The sequence below is a fragment of the Symphalangus syndactylus genome, chromosome 11, assembly GCF_028878055.3.
Source record: "Symphalangus syndactylus isolate Jambi chromosome 11, NHGRI_mSymSyn1-v2.1_pri, whole genome shotgun sequence".
In the NCBI taxonomy this organism is placed as follows: Eukaryota; Metazoa; Chordata; class Mammalia; order Primates; family Hylobatidae; genus Symphalangus; species Symphalangus syndactylus.
This window is the reverse complement of record NC_072433.2, coordinates 20,462,743-20,484,428: the sequence shown is the minus strand read 5'-3', so window position 1 is coordinate 20,484,428 and position 21,686 is coordinate 20,462,743. Positions and strand designations below refer to the sequence as shown.

The window sequence follows — 21,686 nt, the reverse complement described above, 5'->3', positions numbered from 1 at the left end:
AGAATGATGAAACAATCCCATCTCTCAAGGACCTCTGTTATAAGATGGAAAAGAAGGATTTGTTTTGGGGCATGAGAGCAAGTGGCTGACCAGTGGGGTCTTAAAAAGAACAACCTGTCTTGGGAAGACAGGAAGCAGGGGTTCAAGTTCTTTTCTATAAAAAGTAGTGTGTCTATACTGGATTTAAGTTGTGTTTTTAAAAAGTAGTGTGTATATACTGGATTTAAGTTCTCTTTCGGAAGGGCCTTATCTGTGGCATCCTTTGCTGACTTAATGACTCATTTGTCCAAAAGGGATTAGAATTTGCTTTTACCTGGTTCCCAAAAGTTAGGCTACCATGGAGTACTCTTTTGGTAATTTCCTACCTTAGGAGTTCCTGGACTGATAGCTCATATGCAAATCCTACACCTTCATAAGACACAAGTTCAAGTTATGAATGTCCTAGAGAAACTTTGTTCCTTTAATTGAAAACTCAGATAGACACTTTTTCTTTTGCTGATGGGAGTGTGTTTGGGGAGTCCTTCACATTTCTCAGGTTTATACAGGGATCTGGTACCAGTCCCCTAACTTGACCATTGTGAGGCCTTGTCTCCTGCTCCAGCAGGGCTATTAAAAACCCAGGCTTCTGGGCTACTGGGAACCCAGGGCAGACCTATCATTAGCTCAGTGGCTTACTGCTGTGGTTCTTAGGTTCCTCTTTGTTTTGGAATGGTATGAGTTTTTCTTATTTTTGTGCATGCTCAGTTATGCATTTATTTACATTATCTTTTATCCAGTCTTTCTAGGTATTTTCTGGTGGGAGGGTTTTCAAGTGACCCAGTTTGCCATACTGTAGGTAGCAGCACTGCCATATTGCCAGTTGAGGGCACATCCTTTGGGAAGGAATTTGTGTTTATTTCTCCAAGTACTCTAGATGAATCACTCTCTTTGAACTATTTCATGTAGATCCACATTTCTGTCTGATATCCTATTTCTCCTGGCTGAAAACTACCTTTAATATTTCTTGTAGCATGAGTCTACTGTAAATTCTCTATTTTTGTTTATCTGGAAAAAAAAGTCTTTATTTTTCCTTCATTTTTGGAAGATATTTTTTTCACCATGTAGAATTCTGGGCCAACAATTGTATACAGATTTTTTCCCCAGTACTTTAAATATTTCACTCAATTGTCCTTTGACTTACATTTTTCTAATGAGAAGTCTGCTGTGATTCTTATCTTTGTTCCTCTGTATGTAATTATCTCTTTTTCTTGGGCTACTTGCATGATTTATTTGGTTTTCGCAGTTTGGAAATGATGTGTCTAGGTGTAAGTTTTGTTTATGTTTTGCTTTTTGTTTTAAGGATTTTGTTTTGCTTTTGCTTGGTTTGGGTTTTAATTTTGCTTGAGGTTCTCTGAGCTTCCTGAATCTTTCATTAATTTTGGAAAATCTCAGCTATTGTCTCTCCAAATATTTTTTTTTTATTCCATCCCCTTTCACTTTTTCTTCTGCTTGCAGGAAAGTTCTGCCTGCCACAGGCGAAAGCCACAGTCTAAACCTTATGTACATATCCCATCCCCCTCAGGGGAAATGGGTTGTCTGTCTTTAGATTTCAGGCTATTTGATGTGCTACCTCAGCTCTCTGACAGGCACAAGAAAGGTTGTGATTTTGTTATTTATCTCACTTTTTCTCATGGTTAGGGTAAAAGAAACATTCATTCCAGCTTTCTGCATCCTAGGTAGAGGGAAGATTCTAAACCGCTTTAAATAAATCAACCACTAAGGGCAAAGGAAAAGTTCTTTTGGAACCCACTGTCTCCTGACATTGTTCATAAATTCTCTACGGCCTTGTTTGTCATCTCATGGCAAGCCTCGCATATTTCGATGGAGGAAAAGGAAGCAGGTTGTTCAACTGGCTTCCCATGAATTAGAAATAACCCATCTTGGCCTGGCACGGTGGCTTATGCCTGTAATTTCAGCACTTTGGGAGGCGTTCAAGACCAGCTTGGGCAACATGGTAAAACTCCGTCTCTGCAAAAAATACAAAAAAATAAGCTGGGTGTAGTGGTCCATACCTGCAGTTCCAGCTACTTGGGAGGCCAAGGTAAGAGGATTGGTTGAGCCCAGGAGGTTGAGGTTGCAGTGAGCCATGATCATGCCACTGCACTCCAGCCTAGGTGACAGACAGAGACCCTGTCTCAAAAAAAAAAAAAAGAACCCATCTTTTTCAATTGAAAAAATGGTCTCCCACAACCACCATTCACAGTACCCATTAAAAACTGTTACACTGGTATTTTTTTTCTGTGAAAAAAAGAATCTACCTAAGGTGGAAATGCAGGTGAAGAAACATATCTTCCTGGGCTGTTTGGCTGAATTTGAAAAAAGCCACCCCAAAATGGCAATTTCGTGTATTTTAGATTCATGTAAATGTGAAGCAAAAATCACTTCACAGATTTAATAGTGTAAAGTTGCAAAAAAAATCTAAAATCTTTCTATCCATCTACCTATGAATATGAATTATGTTTTCCTAATATAGAAACAATTCTAAGGTAAAATGGGAGGCAACTCAGGGACTGGCCAGGATTTGTCAACAGTAGACATGTTGGCCCAGCATTGCCATTTTACGGTGAAGGGACTAAAGCCTGAGGAGTGAAATGACTTACCCAAACTCCTCCAGTAAGTTAACATCAAAACCTGGATTTGTGCAAACCTGGGCCAGCTCTGGGCTTGTTTGCCCTCAGGTCCATGTCTCACCATTCCCTGGCGCTGCTCAGTGTCACTCTGGGGTTTCATGAGCCTTCCTAGCCTCCAGGCTCAGCCGGATTCCAGCTAGGTTTGACCAGTCAGGGACATTAGCAGGAGACTGGAGAGTAGGAAGAAGGAAGAAGCCTCCTCTCTGTCTTCAGCAGAGTCCCCAGCCACCACTGCATCTGCTCCATGGTTGTAGCCACTGTCAGGCTGGCCTGTCACGGTTCTAACTTCTGCCAGGTGACCCTGGTCCCCAGGATCTGATAACACTTCCTCCTCTCCTTTTGCTTCCAGTCCAGGGGTGGAAAAAGCTTACCGCTGTTACGAATCTCGGAGCTGTCTCACCTTCTTCAGTTGGGTTTCTCGCCTCTCCCATCTTGTGTGTAACCAAGTCTCTCAAATTCCCTGTTTGCAAATATTTTTGTTTTCCTGTTTAGACTCTTCATGAAATAATAGCTTTATGTTTTCTCCACAAAATGCATGTTTTTCAACTATTATTGATTCTGAGTTGCCTCAAGTCCTTCCAGTCAGTCCCTTTTCTGTTTAAATTAGCCACAGCTGGCTTCTGTTGTTTGCAACTGAGAACACTGATGGCTTCAATGAGAAAGAATGTGGTTGAATTTGCGGTCACATCATAGTGAATTAGAATCTCTAAGGAGATCCGCTGACAAAGATCCATTCTAAAAACCACACAGATGTTTCTGTTCCTAGACAGTGTTCTTCAGTTAATATGGTTGTTAATAGACATGGTAGAGCAGTGGATATAGTCTGAGAATTTGGAGTCAAAAGTCCATGGTCCTGCCACTTTTAGTGTCAATATACAGCTAGAAATAATGTCCCACAGGAAATTGTTTAAAAAAACAGATCATCCTTTTCTCATTGAAATAATGATTTCATTGAAATAATGATTTTATTAGTGGTTAAGTTTATAAAATGCTTATGTTCTTATAAATCACAAAAACTAAAACTTTCTTTGCATGTCTGGTACCCTTATTCGAATGTGAGCTTCTCAAGTGGAAGGACTGTAGCTAACACTTTTCATTTGTGTGTCCCCAGCATCTGTCTAGAATAAATAAATGCCCAATAAATGTTTATAAGATGCCTAACCAACAATATATCACAAAGGCAAAACTACAACTATAAATTTCTACAATAAAATAAAACACATTCTCCAAGTACTGTAAAATAAGCACAATGTTTTTACACTAATAAAAGAGGCTGCAATGCGCTATAAAATGTGCAGAGAACATAAGCAATTATTGTTAAATTTGACCTAAAACTCTAATAGGTATCAGAATAACTTTGATGATTAAAGTAGGATTAACATTGGAAGGTGAAATAGAGAGGATTAAGAAGGAATTTGAAAATCTAAAAACTCAAGTAAGGAATTAAACAAGAAAGATCATCTGAAGAATAAATACTAATGTTATATTCAATATTTAATATTGTAGGATCAATATTTAGTCTTCTGCTAAAATATTGAATCATTTGGATGGTTTTAGTTCTTAAGAAGAGCTCATAATTGAACAAAAACTCAAATCTTTCTCATGTCTCATGATTTTTCACAAAACCAAACTCCCTCCAAAATTATTTGGTATTAATCAAGATGTGATATCAAAACCAAATATTTTGATAGACTGAACCATCCTTATACCCTTGAAGAACAACACCTTTTACTTCTTTGTAAGAGCATTTTCTGATACTTGATATTTTCTAAATCGTTCAGCCTGTCTGCATTTTAGTAAAATGAAATACAAAATCAAATTATAGACAATGTGTAACCACCAGAACTTAACACACGCTACCCAATTAAATCTGTTAGGCAACTCTAAGTAGCAACGGCAATCCCAGGTGATTATAACTACTGAGGAAGTTTGTGTAACCTAAACCCAACGATGAGCACAAAGGCAAAGTAACCCTTACCACTCCGTGGAACTTGGATTCCTGGAGGTCATACAGATGGGATACTAGTGTCACTTTCTCTGTAAAAATTATCAATAGTTTAGGTACTGCAATATAATAATATCCAATTCATTTTAAAACTATTCTTTTGCTACCAAGAAATATTTGAAAATAAAATGGAAGTACAGTGCAGGAAGAAAAATATTAGGAAGTAGGGAGGCAAAGGGTAGAAGTAAATATGGTAGTGTTGTTCCCAAAGCCAGGAAACTGGGCCCAGTTCTCACTTCTTATTCTTACTGAGGTCGTAAGGAAGGAAACAACTTTAAGACTGGGAGACTCACCGTCACTTCCCACAAGGCACAGATTCTACTGAAGGTTTGCTCCTTCTCGTTCCACCATAAACACTGATAGTTGATACAAATATTTTTATTTACCTTTAAGAGTTTATTGTAATTCAATTAAGCAACGTCTTCTGAGAGGCTCTTGAGTAAAGAACCATGTATGGGGTGATGAGTGACACAAAGATGACTCATGATTGTGTTTTCCCTTCCCTCTCTTCTCAAGAGTTTCTAGCTATTGAGAGAGGCAGGCATGAAAACCAACTCAAGTACAAAGTAAACCACTGTAAAAACTAAAAGGGAAGTTATAGTCTCTGAGAGGAAAGAGATGCTATTCACAAAAGGGAGAATCAGGAAAGATTCTATTTAAGAGGTGACTTTGAGTCTGGGCTGTGAGAGGTGGCTTCAGAAGGAGTATGGCATGTGGGAAATGGCAAGTCAGCTGATGTGATCCTAGCAGTTCCGATTGTCTATGTGGGGACCACAATCTGGTGAGAAGAGAGAGCAGGTGCAGTGCTGGGGGAGGTTGTGGGTGAAGACACTAAAGCCTGCCTCCCATCCCACCCTAGCACTGACTTGGAACATGACAGGTGTATAGGATATTTGGACAGATGTATGTGTGTAATGAAAATGCAAAAACCTGTTGGGAACAGATTGTGTGGGACCTGAAATGCCTAGGAGTTTGAACTTGATTGCACAGATGATGAGGACCGCTGAAGGTGTTTGAACAAGAGATTGATGTGTTATGACCTGTGTGTGTTTTTTACACTCTCTAGAGCAGTGTGAAGGAGTGAGGGGAGAATGATAAAAGCTTGAACTCATCGAAACACCCAAACACATCCACAGATTCATCACACAGCATCTAGAGGCTGCCAGTGAGGGAGATAAAAATAGCCATAACAAAAAGAATAATAAACACTTGTATAGCATTTCCTATGTGCCAGGCATTATTCTAAGCACTTGACCTATATCAGCCCCTTTAGTCCTCACTATAACCATATGAAGTAGGTGCTATCATTACCCTCCTTTTACAGATAAGGAAACTGAAGGTTAAGTGACTTGCCCAAGGCCATGGCAGAGCTGGGTTTTGAATTCATTCGGTTGGCTCCAGAGGTCAGGCTAGTAACCACTGCCCCAGAGTGCCTCTGCAGCAATGCCTGCGGTTCATGGTGGATCGGTGCCACAGGTATGGGGACAGGACAGAGGAAAGGAAGCAGGAAAATCAGGAAGTGAAAGGAGAGGATATCCACTTATTCATGGGATCTAAAAATCAAAACAATTGAACTCATGGACATAGAGAGTAGAAGAATGGTTACTGGAGGTGGGAAGGGTAGTGGGGGTTGGGTGGGGAGTTGGGGAAGGTTAATGGATGTTAAAAAATAGTTAGAAAAAATGATTAAGACCTACTATTTGATAGTACAACAAGGTGACTATAGTCAATAACTTAATTGTACATTTTAAAATAACTAAAAGAGTGTAATTGGATTGTTTGTAACACAAAGGATAAATGCTTGAGGGGATGGTTATCCATTCTCCACGATGGGATTACTTCACAATGCATGCCTGTATCAAAACATCTCATGTACCCCATAAATATATATACCTACTATGTACCCACAAAAAAATTAATTTTTTTTTTTAATTTAAAAAAAGAAAAGAGAGGAGATCAAGTAAAAAGTACCAGAGAAAATAACCAATTGCTCACAGTAGGGAGCACCTGAGGTCCTGTACTAATACTCTCAGATGCCACCCAGTGCTACCCTTGACATAAACTCTGTATCCTTATAGCAGAAAGCTTAGATTTTTCTGAAACTGAGTTCATCATCTAAGGGAAGATTTAAGGAATGACAACTCTAAGAACTGTTGTGATCGAAGTAAATAATCAGAAACAGCTCGGTCTGCCAGATGCATTACACAACACATTACTTTGAAAAACTAGCAATTTAAAGAAGTGGAATGGACCATGAAAATAATTAAATGGGCTGGGTTTCCTATTTAGGAAGAACTCTCTAAGTTATTTAAGGTATTTCACCATCAGATCCAGCTTCTCTCTTACTATTCTCTTCCAAAACAAACTATTTCCTGTTTCCAAATCAACCCTCACTCCCCACAATGTCTGCATCCCAAATTATATTTTCAAGACACAGAATTTGTCCTCAGTTTGCCTTTTCAAATGCACTCTCCACCCTTCTTCAGTTTGCTCTAGCCCTGGAGGCTGGCTTCTACAGCCTGGGTCAACAGCCCTCAACTCCCATTTCTGGCTCTGGTTGTGTTCACCCAGTGAGGGTCTGGTAGACAATGAGATAGGAGGGGATGTGAGGATATTTTTTCCCAATTGTCTTCCCTGGGAGACCACCTAGGCTGCTGTCTCCCTTGGCTACATCTCCTTGCTCCCATAAGGCAGCCTTCTCTTAGGCCTCTCCTTTCGGGTTTCAAAACCATGCCTTCTCCATGGCTCTTTTGTGGCAGTGCTACTGTTACCACCTGGGCTATTGCATCATCTTCTGTAGTTCCTCTACACCCCTCCTACCCTTTTAAAATAGACCCTCTGTTCATCTGTCCTGAATTATCCTAAGGCGAGTGAGGGTGCCATCCCTTTCCTTTTGGGGCTCTGATATATTTTTCCACTATGATGCCCTCTCTTCTGTGAACTCTCACAAAACTCGATTTTTATCCCTTTGAAGGCACTGTTCTTTTGAAAATGACAATATTTGCATACATATTTTAAGTCCGTTCCTTACAGCAATCTCAGTGTTTGAGGACAAAGGCTGGATTTTATTCATTGGCAGTCACCCTAACTTGGTGCCTGAGCCCAGCAGGGATACTCAATGAATGTTAAAAGCAGGGCTGAATGGCAAGGACACAAACAAGAATATTGTTGCATTGTTTAAGTTGCCCTTACGCTTGCTAATCTAATGCTGTCATTTTAACATTAAAACTAAAGTTCTTTCACATTAGGTAGCAAAAGTCTACTTCACTTCTGGATCATGAAATTGCAGTGCTGGGTCTGAGCTGTCTGCAGAACTAGAACTCCCGTCTCCTCTCCTCCCCCTCTCACACTAGTCAGAAATGTGCTCTGAGGATGTGCCTCTCTGTGTGTTGCAGGCCTTTCTCTGTAGAACCAGCTGTTGGAACTCTTAATGTGGGAGAGTCCATGCAACTGGAAGTGGAGTTTGAGCCACAGAATGTGGGCGATCACAGTGGAAGACTTATCGTATGTTATGACACAGGTATGCAGTATTCTTTGTTAAAAGTTCTACATATTAAGAAAGGTCAGATGAGAATGTTCTCATAAGTGGGAGCCAAGCTACGAGGATGCAAAGGCATAAGAATGATACAATGGATTTTGCAGACTTGGGGGAGAGGGCGGGAGGAGGATGAGGGATAAAAGACTACACATTGAGTACAGTATACACTGCTCAGGAGATGGGTGCACCAAAATCTCAGAAATCACCACGAAAGAACTTGTTCATGTAACTAAACACCACCTATTCCCCCAAAAAACCACTTAAATTAAAAATAAATAATAATAAGATCAATTTTAAAAAATTAAAAAAGAAAGGTCAGATGGGAAATACGATAAAGCTGAATAGGAAATGTTTATTTTGGCTGTTTTCAAGTAAGCTAAGATCCACAAGATAAAAAAAAAACAATGAATGCCTCCAGTAGAAATGATGCAGAGTCAGAAATCCCCCTAACTGGTGTCCCCAGTGCTTGAAAGCCTCAGGAATACAGGACTCAGGAAGGAGCCCATCCCCAGGAGCCACACTGGTGGATTGAGGTTGTCTGTGTATTAAAATTTGCAGGTAATTTAATGCCCCATGGGTTTCCCATTTGACTTATTGTGATATTTTTCTAACATTTTAAAAATGTAAACCCCAATTCAGAATGTTCTTGTATATGTCCACTAGTCTATTAAGATCCGGTTACTTCAATCCTTAGGACATGCAAATATCCTATGTAACATTTGACAGGAATATAGGACTGTGTCTGTTGCCACTAGCATTTTCTTGAAGGCCACACCCTCCAGAATCACGAAAATTACACATTGTTGCAAATATTTAATTTATGGTCATGTAGATGGTATGTACATTATGCAGTCTGCAAAGTTGGCTTCCAAATTAATATTTTACATTACCATTTATTATTTTATGCTTTTTCTCATTTCCTTCTCACTTCTGCTTTACCCATTCATGTTGATTGACCCAGATTATCTGCAGAAGGGCATTGTAGGGAGAAAACAGAAGCACATAGCCGGGGAAAGAGTAAGCTAAGATCCACAAGATAAAGAACCCACAGAAATGATGTGGAGTCAGATAGAAATCCAACCTAACTGGTGTCATTGATGCTTGAAAGCTTGAGGAATGCAGGGCTCAGGAAAGAACCCATCCCTGGAAGTCATGCTGGTAGATTGGGGTGATCTGTGTGTAGATAGAAACTTGAAGGTACACCCAGAGAAGGAGCAGCACAAGGCATCTAGAGTGTAATTCAGAGTTGCTGGCTTTGTGGATGCGTATTTGAGCAGGACGACTCAAGCCCTTGCCTTAGGTCGCATGGTTAAGTGGCCCTAGCTCCACATTGCCCAGCAGAACAACGCCACAGACCAGCCAGTGATGTGGTCTGTCTGTTTTATCTATTAGTTTTAGCCACACTCTCTGGCTGCTAGCAAGAGAAACTAGCTTAAGCAAAAGGGGGAATGTTTGACCCATGTAACCAAAGGGTAGAAGGCTAAAAGCACAGCTCATAACACATCGGGGCATCAGTTTTCCAAGATAGTTGTGTCATTTTACATTCCCACCAGCAAGGCATGAGAGTTCTAGTTGCTTCACATCCTCACCAACATGTAGTGCTGTTTTGTCAATTTTAGACATACTAGTGGTGTAAAGTGATGTCTATCAGTGGTTTTAATTTTCATGTCCCTAATGATTAATGATGTTGGGTGCCTTCTCGGGTGCTTACTGGCCATTCATTTATCTTTTTAAGTGTCTAAGACCTTTCTTTGCTTATTCTTTTGTTATTAATTTGTAAGTACCTTTTATTACTCAGTATTCTAAATACTAGTCATTTGTCAGATATATGTATTATTAATATTTTCTCCAAGTCTGTAGCTTGCCTTTTCATTTCCTTGATAATATTTCTTAATAAGCAGCGATTTTGAATTTTGACGAAATCTGTGTTATCAGTTTTCTTTTCTTGTAAGATTAACACTTTTTGCCTCCGTGCTAGGAAATCTTTGCCTTCTGCAAGATCATGAATATAATCTCCCATGTTTACTTCTGGAAGCGTTATAGTTTTAGCTCCGTGTTTAGGTTAATGCCTCATCTTTTATTTAATTTTTGTGTATGTGTGATGTGGAGGCCGTGTGTCATTGTTCCCCCATGTGCATTATTTGCTGTTTTCTGTCTTGTTCTGGAATATGGAATACTCTATTATTCCAATACTTAATCTATTATTACACTGTTATTCATTCATTTTTACCTCTATATTTTCCATTTCTTTTCCTCTGTAGACTGATCTGGATACTTTCTTTTTATCCATTATTCCATTCAATAATCCCCTCTTCAGTGAAGTCTCACCTGCTGAGTTTTAACTTTTTAATTATTATTATTGTTTTTATTTCTGGAAGTTTTATTTAGTTCTTATCAAATCTGACTGCTCTCCCCTCTTTTATTTTTCAAGTTTCCCTTTGATTTCTTAAGTATATTAAATGTGGTTTTTTATTTTTTGTATCTGATAATTCAAATAAATTAAGTCTACTTATTTAGTTTGCTGTTTATTGTTTCTGCTGGTTTTCAACCAGGGTATCTTATGTCTTTTTGTGTTTTGTGATTTTTGGATTTGGAATTCCAACTCTGGGTAGGCCCTGAACTTTATCTGCTGTCCTCAGCACATAATGCAATCTTTAAAGCAGAAATCCGAAGGTTCACAAAAGCCATTAGGGCAAAGGCCAGCCTTGGCACTAGACTATTTCTTGGTATGCTTGTCTTCACATTGATGTCCTTATTGTCCTATCAGGTTAGTGATCAATTTAAAAGTAGTTGTTAAAATACTTTCTCAGCGGACTGCGGTGGCTCACACCTGTAATTCCAACATTTTAAGAGGCTACAGCAGGAGCATTGCTTGAGCCCGGGAGTTTGAGACCAGCCTGGGCAACACAGCCAGACTTCGTCTTTACAAAAATAAACAAAAATTAGCTGGGTTTGGTGGTGCATGCCTGTAGTCCCAGCTACTTGGGAAGATGAGGTGGAAGAATTGCTTGGGCCTGGGAGTCAAGGCTGCGGTGATCCTGCCACTGCACTCCAGCCTGGGCAACAGAGCGAGAGTCTGTCTCTAAAAATAAATTAATAAATAAATAAAACAAATAAAAATATTTTCTCAAGTATTTCGACGAAGTCCCTAATTTCATTGGCTGCCTGAAAGTGACTCCAGTGTATGCCTTTTTCACATTGTTCATTATTATTTATAGACTAGTTCCTTCTTTCCTACTACTTTATAGCCCTGTCTCTCCATCGTGTTATAAACATGGTTTATCCTTCCATGTGTTTGGTTTTCTTTACTTTTTCTCAGCAGTAGTTTTCTGTGTAGAAGCCTTGAATATTTTCATTAGATCTATTCCTATTCAAGTCCTTTCTTCACTTGTTCTTTAATTATTAATTTGTAAGCATTCAGTGGTTTTTGATGTTAACATAAGTGGTTTTTTTATTGTATTTTATTGAGGTATAATTTAAATATAAAACGCACAGAGCATATATAGTTTGATAAGTTTTGACAAGTGTAACTACTACCTATGTACCCACTGCCCAATTCAAGAGACAGAACCGCCACTGCCTCATGCTGATTCCCAGGCAACCCCTCCATCCTCCACCCAGAGGCTCTGATTTCTATCACCCTATATTAATTTTCCTTCTTCTTGGACTTCAAATAAATGGACTCATACAGTATATACTCTTCTGTGTCTTGTTTCTTTCCCTCAACATAATGTTTTTGAGATTTATCCATGTCCTTGTGTATGGCAGTAACTCCCTTTTTATTGCTAAGAAGTATTCTACTGTATGGTTACATATCATTTATTCGTTCCCCTGTTAATGTAAATTTGGATTTTTGAAGTTTTGGGCTATTATGAATAAAGCTTTAATAATCATTCTTTGGGAGGCCAAGGTGGGCAAATTACCTGAGCTCAGGAGTTTGAGACCAGCCCGGGCAACACGGTGAAACCATGTCTGTACTAAAATACAAAAAATTAGGCAGGCATGGCGGCGTGTGCCTGTGGTCCCAGCTACTCGGGAGGCTGAGGCAGAAGAATTGCTTGAACCCGGGAGGCGGAGGTTATAGTGAGTAGAGATCACGCCACTGTACTCCAGCCTGGGCAACAGAGTGAGACTCCATCTCCAAAAATAAAAAATAAAAAATAAAATAACCATTCTTGCACACATCGTGTGTGTGTGCATGTATGTGTGTGTGTGCAGATATACATATGTTTTTATTTCTCTTGGGTAAATATTTAAAAGTAGAATTGCTGAGTCATAGAGTCATCATATGCTTAACTTTGTAAGAAACTTCCAAATGGTTTTCTGAAGTGGTTGAACCATTTTATTTATATTCCCACCAGCAATGAATGTATGAAACTCCACATTCTCATCAACTCTTGGTCATGTCAGTCTTTTAATTTTAGGCATTCTACTCGGTATAAAGTGGTACCTTATTTTGGTTTTAATTTGCATTTTTCTAATAATGAGTGATGTTGAGTGTCTTTTCATGGGCTTTTGCCCATTTTGATGTCTTTTTTTCTGAAGTACATGTTTAAGTTTTTTGCCCATTCTTTATGGGGTAGTTTATCATTTTGTTGTTGACTTGTAGTTTTAAAAAATATATTCTTGGCCAGGCATGGTGGCCTGTAATCCCAGCACTTTGGGAGGCCGAGGTGAATGGATCACGAGGTCAGGAGTTCGAGACCAGCCTAGCCAACATAGTGAAATCCCATCTCTACTGAAACTACAAAAATTAGCCGGGTGTGGTGGCATGCGCCTGTAGTCCCAGCTACTCAGGAAGCTGAGGCGGGGGAATAGCTTGAACCTGGGAGGCAGAGGTTGCAGTGAGCTGAGACCAAGCCATTGCACTCCAGCCTGGGTGACAGAGTGAGACTCCATCTTAAAAAAGAAAAAGAAAAAGAAAAAAATATATATATATAAAAAATAATTATTGTGACTATTTTCTCACAGTGAGAAATTAATTTTCTTAATGTTGTCTTTTTATTAGCAGAGCAATTTAACTTTGATGAAGTACAGTTTATCCATTTTAATTTTATAGCTAGTGTGGTATTTTTTCCTAAGCTTATTTTCTAAATTTAAAATATTTTCTTAATTTATTAAACTACAGTTGAGTTTTGTATGTTGAGCTTTTATCTGCAGACTTTGCTAATTTTACTTCTGACTTATCTGTAGATGATTTTGGATTTTGTATATACACAAACAGGTCATCTGCAAATAATAATAGTTTTTATTTTGTTCAATCCTTATGCTGTTCATTTCTTATTCTTTCTTCAACAGGCTAGACATTTAGTATGCTGTGCATTGGAAGTAATGACAGCAAATATCTTTCTCTTGTTCTCAGTCTCAGAAGAGAAGTGCTCAGTATTTCATCATTTAGTATGATGTTTGCTATAAGTTTTTAGTGGAGACTCTATCAGGTTAAAAAAAATTTCCTCCTATCTCTAGGTTTCTAAGACTTTTAATCTTGAATAGATGTTTAATTTTATCAAATACTCTGCATTTGTTGACATGATTATACATTATTTCACCTTTATTCTTCTAATGCGATGATTGATTTTGAAATGCTAAATTCCTGCTGTGTTCTGGGATAAACTCAAGTTTGTATATTATCATTTTAATACGTCATTGGATTATATTTGCTAATATTTTGTTCAAGAATTTGGTATCCAAATTAATGAGACAGATTGGCCTGTAATTTTCTGTTCATGTAATGCCCTTGACAGAACAAAACAAATTGGTCTCATAAAACAAGTTGCGAATTGTTCTCTCTTTTTAATTCTCTAGAGAAATTGTTTTAAAGAGTCATGTTATTTCTTCCTTAAATAATTGAAAATTTTATTCTTTAAGCCATTGATTTAACCTCACTTTTTAAAAGGGGGGCAGCTTTTTGATGATTCATTCTGTTAAACTTTTTCAGTAAACTTTTTCCATTTAATCTAAAATCTTAAAATTTTAATCGCTTCTCGGCCTTTTGGCTAAGATCAAGTGTAAAATCTTAAAATTTTGGCATACAGTTGTTCAGAACCCTTCTTAATCATTGTTTGCTATAGGATCCTTGGTGACATCTCCTCTTTTCTTATTGGTAATTTGTATCCTCCTCTTTTTTTTTTTTTCTTGATCTATATTGTTAGGGCTTTATCAGTTTTTTTTTTTTTTAGTTTATTCAAAGAACCAACTCTTAGTTGATTATTTTTATTGTTCACTTCTGAATTTCATTGATTTCTCCTCTTCATTTTTTCAGTCTTTCTACTTTCTTTAGGTTTGATTTGTTATGATTTTTCTAGATCTTAGCAGGGATGCTCAGAATATTGACGTTCAGCCTTTCTTCTTTTATAATACATGCATTTAAGACAATACATTTTCCTCTAAAATTGACTCAATCTTCAGCCCGTATGTTTTTACATATTTTGTTTTTAACATTTAATTGAAAATGTTTTAGAATTTACATTTTTTTTTTGACACATGGGCTATTTAGCAATGCGTTGATTAATATTCAAACATTAGGAAATTTTCTAGGCCTCTTTTTGTTATTGATTTCTTGTTTAAGCCTACCAGTGACAGAAGGCAAGTTCTGTATGATTTCAGGCCTTGAAATTAGTTGAGACTTACATTATGACCCAAAATATGTTCCATTTTGGTAAATGTTCCTTGTACACTTGAAAAGGGTACACCTTCCATAAATGTCAATTAGGTCAAATTTGTTAATGATGCCATTCAATCTATATCTTTACTAATCTTTTGTCTCCTTGTTTTATCAGTTATTGGAAGATGTCATTAAAATCCACAACTACAACTTAGGTGTTCCTCTTTTTTGGTGCTAACAATTTTCATTTTATATATTTTGAGGCCATGATACTTGATGTATACACATGTAGGATTATTATAACTTCCTGTTGAATTAACCATTTTATTATAAAATGTCTCAATCTTTAGTAAGATTTATGACACTAAAGTTTACTCGATCTGATATTTATACAACATGGAAGCTTTCTTTTGATTAGTGTGGACATAGTACAATCTGTTTATCCTTTCACTTTCAACCTTCCTCACATTTAAAGTATGACATTTGGAAACATCACCAATGAGGCTGATTATTAAATCTGGTCTGAAAATCTTTGTCTTTTAATTGTACTATTCAGTCATTTTATGTTAAATGCAATTACAGATATATTTGAACTTCCTGTTTGACTGTTAAGTAATTGTTCCCATTATGGTAAAATTATTAGCCGAATTTCAGCCAAAACCATTGTGTTATTGGTACTGATAGTGGATGAAACTGAAGAAACATATGCCTGCTAATAAATATGGTCAGTGATACATTTTTTTTCTGTCTGGATCTCCGTATCTTTGTTGATTTTGCGTACATCTTATATCTTATATCCTTGTTGATTTTGCTTATGTTAGTTGCTGAAACTAAGTATCAGAATAAATGTGGCCTTAGAATTACATTTGGGTCACTGTGTCACAAGATTTTAAATCAGGAGTTTGAAAAAGAATGAAGCATAGTCAACCCTTTTCCTCTTTTAAAATAATTAATTGTTGGTAAACATAGTAAATAAATTATCTTTTAATTTCATCTTTATCTCATTCTTTTCAACATTTGGGGGTATTTTTAATACATTTGACACATGAGCAATCTAGTATATGGGTATAATTTATAAATAAACAACTCTACATATGTTGGGGTATAATTTCAAAAAATGCTATTTGGTTGGGTTTTGAGTTCAGCTGATTTAGAGTGCTTATAGATCAACAGAATCAAAACTTGAGTGACAACTTCAGTGATAACCTCATCCAGCCCTTAGATTTTACAGATAGAGAAACTAAAGCCCTAAGAAATTAAGTGGTTCACCCAAGGTCACAGAACTAATCAGAAGCCCAAATAGAAGCCCAGTTAGAAGCCAGACTCAGCCTCTTACCTCCTGGGCAGTGTTCTTTCACTATAGCAGATCGTCTCATCTCCCATATGACTCTATGTGCATTTGTGCTCTCTTGATCTGCTGCCTTTGAAATGCAGCTGCATTTTCCCAGCCTCCCTGGATCTCAATTTTACTTTTGTATAAGTATTTGGAATGACACCCATACTTACATATATACTGCTGTGCTAAAGGAAAGATAGATTGAACCACAATAAATATTTGTGTATTAAAATTTAATCATTCAGCCAGGGGTGGTGACTCACGCCTGTAATCAGAAGGCCAAGGCAGGCGGATCACAAGGTCAGAAGATCGAGACCATCCTGGCCAACATGATGAAAACCCATCTCTACTAAAAATACAAAAATTAGCTGGGTGTGATGGCGCGTGCCTGTAATCCCAGCTACTTGGGAGGCTGAGGCAGGAGAATAGCTTGAACCAGGGAGTCGGAGGTTGCAGTGAGGCAAGATCGTGCCACTAAACTCCAGCCTGGTGACAGAGCTAGACTCCGTCTCAAAAAAAAAAAAAAAGAATCATTCATAGAAAAGTTGGTTTCTATCCCCTGAGGTTCTAATGTCACCTTGGGTGAATGAATAAAGTCATATTCTGAAGATTGCAGAGGTAAACTGTCTTATAGCCTTTCTCCTTACATGAAATGAACTGTTGCTAAGAATATGCTTTCAGTCTTTACTGTGGGTTACTAATGACCAGAATCCATAACCTTCCATTAGTGAAAAATGCTAATAACTGCCTAAACACAATTAATCATGAAGCTTTTCCAAGCAGCCATGATCATTGGCTTTTCATTTCATTAAATAAGCATCCAATTGAACTTTCTGCAGCTGTTTGAAATATGAATTTATTTGGGGAAGGAAATTTAACATGGGATGTTGATGAGTCTTTTCTTTGTAATTCCTAAAACAATGTTCCAGAAGGAGCAGCGCTGACACTCCTCGGCAGGAGTCCTAACGTTCCTAACAGTGGCATTTGTTCCTTCTGTTTCTGGCCCTCCACTGAATATATTCTTGATTAAATGAAGTTAGGAGATTTCTTTGCTTTTTCTGACAACCAGAGTTTGAACCAGTGCTTTAGCAATTAAGGAGGTTGAGCATAAAGTTTCAGCAATATCTAATATTTTACCCGTTAATGTTTTTCTGTACCAGAATTCTCCCCTCCTTTCTCTTTTCCTCTTTCTCCCTGTGGGTGCCTACGTATAGTAAAATGAAGTTTGTTTAAGCAGTTGATTTTGCCTGAGAAATGATTTAATTATCTTTTTTATTATAGTCTACAATTGAGAAAGAACTGATGCAAGGTGATACCTTTTGTAAACTCATCCCTCCAGAAGAGATTAAAAATACAATTACTCAAGGCTACATTGATAACAACAAAACCAAACCAAAACCAAATCCAAAACCGAACAAATAAGTGGAAGTATCATTTGCCTCTGAAGAGACAAACAAATGGTTAATTGCTTAAGTTTTGCACTTTTCAACTGAGTCTTGAGAAACTAAATATAATCACAGCGTTCAAGGAGATATTACTATTCAGAACAGCATTTCAAAAAAGACATTTGAACAAAATAAAAAAAAAAAAGAAAAAGAAAAAAGACACTTGTATTGAAACTTTGGTTACAAGAATGAGTACCAGAAATAGTAGTAGGGGGTTTCTTCTTCAATGCCTGGTGAGGTTGCTCTTCTAACCTTAGAAGTGGCATTAACCATTGGCATACTCAGGAAATAGAGTTGATGCACGTATTCAGTGTTTTTTAAAGTATTATGTCTCTTACTAAAGAGGAGATACTTTAGGAGTCAGAAGTTGGCAAGTAACCTTTTTCCCCAAAGGTGTGATGATGTGTTATTATTAAATATACACACAGTTATAATATTAGTGCTTCACACGGCAGCTTTATAGTAATTTACATATTTTACTCTAGTAAGCTTTCTAAAACCATAAAGAATTTTTCTTTTTTTCTCATAAAGGCCAATAGAGGCATACCAAAATGTAATATAGTCAGTAATTGTTATATTGCCACGTTGCAGTTGAAACTGCTAAATAATATCTATCTGAATCTATTAATATCTATGCAGACTTACCCGCATCAACTTTGTTTCCATGGTAGGATTATTATTAATTATAAATGTGTGCTGTTATAACTAGAAAATCTAGCCAAACAGAGGTATTGTAAAAGAAGCAAATGTTTTAACATGGCTTTAGAAGCAATGGAAACATTACTTGACCTTGTTTTCTTTTCTTTGTTTCTTATTCCATAGCTTAGGATAGGGAGTAGCAGAAGTTAAGACACTCTGATTGTCAGGGATTTAAATGTTTAGGAAAGTGAGATAAGGTTTCCATAAGTTCATAGCAAGTGAAGACTTGCAAATTAGCAGGTGTTAGTATTTAAAAGGACATTTCTTTAACTCCCTTCATTTTAGTGATAAGTAAACTGAAGCCCAGAGACGTTAAATGACTTTACAGCTCAGTAAAGCTGGAATTTGAATCCAGGTCTTCAGGACCCCCTGAGGCCAGTACACTTTCTGCATCTCACACTGCCTTCTGTGCAGACCGAGAATACCGGTTTTGGCATTGCCACTGACATGCCAGGTGAGCCGTCAAGTTGCTTAAGTTTCCTGAACAAAGAGCACTTCCAAAGAAGTTCGGTTCAGCAATGCACTACCGTAGTGAATTTGACCCTGTTGTCACCAAGTGATGAAAAACTTTCCATCAACTTGTTAGTTCCCTGGAAAATCTGTGGCTCCACTCATGTATTTAATTTAGTGTCCTCTGTTGTCTGACAGTACTGAAACCACAGTATGAAGTGTATTGTGTATATAGTTAGCTTCACATCCATTTTTGTAAAATTAGGTTTGTTCATATTTGTTTTTCTTTGATTGATGGTAGCAAAACTGGCAAGAGATAATGAGACCTTCCACAAAATATGTCTGTACTGGGATGTAATAAAAGATTGTTCCTAATCCCATCTACGATGACTGCAGCATGCAACTTCAGAAACTAAAAAGGTACCAGTGCGGGAACAGGTCCTCCAAGGACACAAAAAATGCTAATGTTGAGGAACAGCTTCCCCATCCATTCCTGGAGACATGACACCACTTCCATCCTGTTAGTCTTCAAAGTAGCTACGGGTTGGGGAACTTTTTAAGGTTGTCTCTATAAAAGTAGGTATTATAAAAACCAAGTGCTTCAATAGCTTTGGGGATAAGAGAAGAGTTATTGCTTCCTTCACTTTGTGGAGCTGATGAGTTTTGGAAGATAGTGATGAAAAAAAATCAATATTAGATGGTTCTTGAAAAAAATAATAGCTTTTGCTATATTTCTGAGAAGGAAGACTTTTGCAGTGAACAGTTCAAATTAATGACATTAGTCTCTCTGACCCCTAGGTTGCGTGAAATAAGCCCTTGGATCTTTCATTCCCTTTGATTATTTTTTTAAACAATGACATATTTCAGATAACCACAAAAGCACAGATAGTAATATCATCAACACCTGTTATATTTAACACATCTCAACCTTTTGCTGTACACATTTCTTTCTAGAGGTTTTATTTTTTTTGGATAATCAAACTGATTACAGACCTGAAGCCACTTTGTTACCCTTTTCTGATCTAATTCCTGTATCTTGCTCCTCAGAGGAGCTTTATTGGGTGCATTTTAATGCTATTCCTACATATTCACTTATCCATAAACAATATATAGTATTGTCTTGAGCAGTTTTAAAGTTCACATAAACGATATCATACTGTACATGCAATTCTCCAACTTGCTTTTTTCATTCAATGTTGTTTTAAATATTTAAACATGTAGATACACATTGCTCTGATTCATTTTAATGAATGTGCCACATTCCAGTATGTGAAAATTGAATATTTACTTCTTTGCTTTTACAAACAGTGCTGCATTGAGCAGCTTTGTACAGTGTCTTCCTGGGCAGCTGTGTGAGATTTTCCTTTAGGATAAATACCTACAAGTGCAATTGCTGGGGTGTAGGGCAAAATTATCCTGAGCTTTACTGGATACTAAATTGGCTTGTCAAGTTGTGGTGTCAATTTATACTTTCATCAGAAGTATACAAAAATTCTTTTTCCATATTCTTGCCAATATATTGCTAAAATGATATTATAAAACTGATTTTTGTTTGTTAATTTGATGGTCATGAAATGATATTTTATATTTCTTTTATTACTAGTGCTATCTTGCAGCTGTACATGTTTCTTGGAGGTCCTATATCCCTTTTACAGTCAAGTTTTTGGATGGGTCATGTATTTATTTCTTTTGAATGAGTTTCTTTTTCATTTTTAGGTAATCAAATTTCTTAGTTTTTTAGAGGGATCTGGATTTTGAGTCATAGTTAGAAAACTTTCTCCTCTCTAAAGTTATGAAGAAATTCTCATTTATATTGTTTTATATATATGGCTTCATATTGAACATTTAAATATTTGACTCACTTGACATTTATTCTGATAGAAGATATGAGGTATGTTTTTTCATATGGCTATGAAGTTGTCCTAACAATACTTGTTTGTTTTTTTTTTTACAAATATGTCTTTATACCAATGATTTGAGATACTGCCTTTATAATATACTAAATTCCAGTGTGCATTTGGGTCTGTTTTGACTTCATTCTATTCCACTGATCTGTCTCTTCGTGCACTGCTACCATGCTATTAATATTTTAATTACTGAGACTTTACTATATTTTAATTCTATCAATTTCTATTTTATAGATGTTTTTAAAATGCATTTTGAGTTTTGTCAAATTCTTTTTCAGCATCAATGAAGATCATACCATTTTTTTTCCTTAGATCTATTGCTACATAAACAGATTTCTAGTAGTGGGACATTATTGCATTTCTGGAATAAATTCCACTTGGTTATGAAGTATCATTCCTTTAATGTGCTGATATATTATGATTAGCTATTTTTATTCAGAAATTTTACATTGTTATTCAGAAGTGCAATTGGCCTATAGACTGGCCTATATCATTGTTATATCTTTATCAGATTTTAATAACAGTGTTATATTGAAAAATACAGTGTTGGAAATTAAGAACTAATGGTATGACTTTAGCAGCAAAATGGATACCACAAAAGATAGGATTAGTGAACCTGAAGACAGTTCAATAGAAAATACCCAAACGGAAGCACAGAGAGAAGTAGAAAAGAATGGGGAAAAAATAGAACATCCAAGTGGGACACAGTCAGAAGGTCAACATACATGCAATTGGAGTCTCAAAAGTAGAGGAGGAAGAATGGAGTAAAAAATATTTTAAGCAATAATGGCTGAGAATTTTCCAGAAATGATGCATGACCTTAATCCAGAGGTTTATAAACACTCAGCAAGCCTGTGGTGGTACAAGTACAAAGAAAACCAAACTTAGGCATATTATGGTTAAATGGCTGAAATCTAAACAAAGAGAACATTATAAAAGTACCCAGAGAAAAAAGACATATTACCTTAACAGGAACACTAAGAATACTGATGGCAAAATTTTCTGCTGAAATTATGGAAGCTGGAAGACAGTC

The 21,686-nt window shown here is 36.9% G+C and overlaps 1 protein-coding gene across 9 annotated transcripts in view; it reads left to right on the top strand.

Annotated features, from left to right (window-relative positions):
- Positions 1 to 21,686, top strand: part of HYDIN (HYDIN axonemal central pair apparatus protein) — a 491,920-nt gene that overhangs the window by 140,293 nt on the left and 329,941 nt on the right. For all 9 annotated transcript variants that reach the window (XM_055298612.2, XM_063611543.1, XM_055298611.2 and 6 more), the window contains one exon: positions 8,070 to 8,194. In XM_055298612.2, coding sequence (XP_055154587.2) covers positions 8,070 to 8,194 — 125 coding nt within the window. The remainder of the gene's footprint in view (positions 1 to 8,069; positions 8,195 to 21,686) is intronic.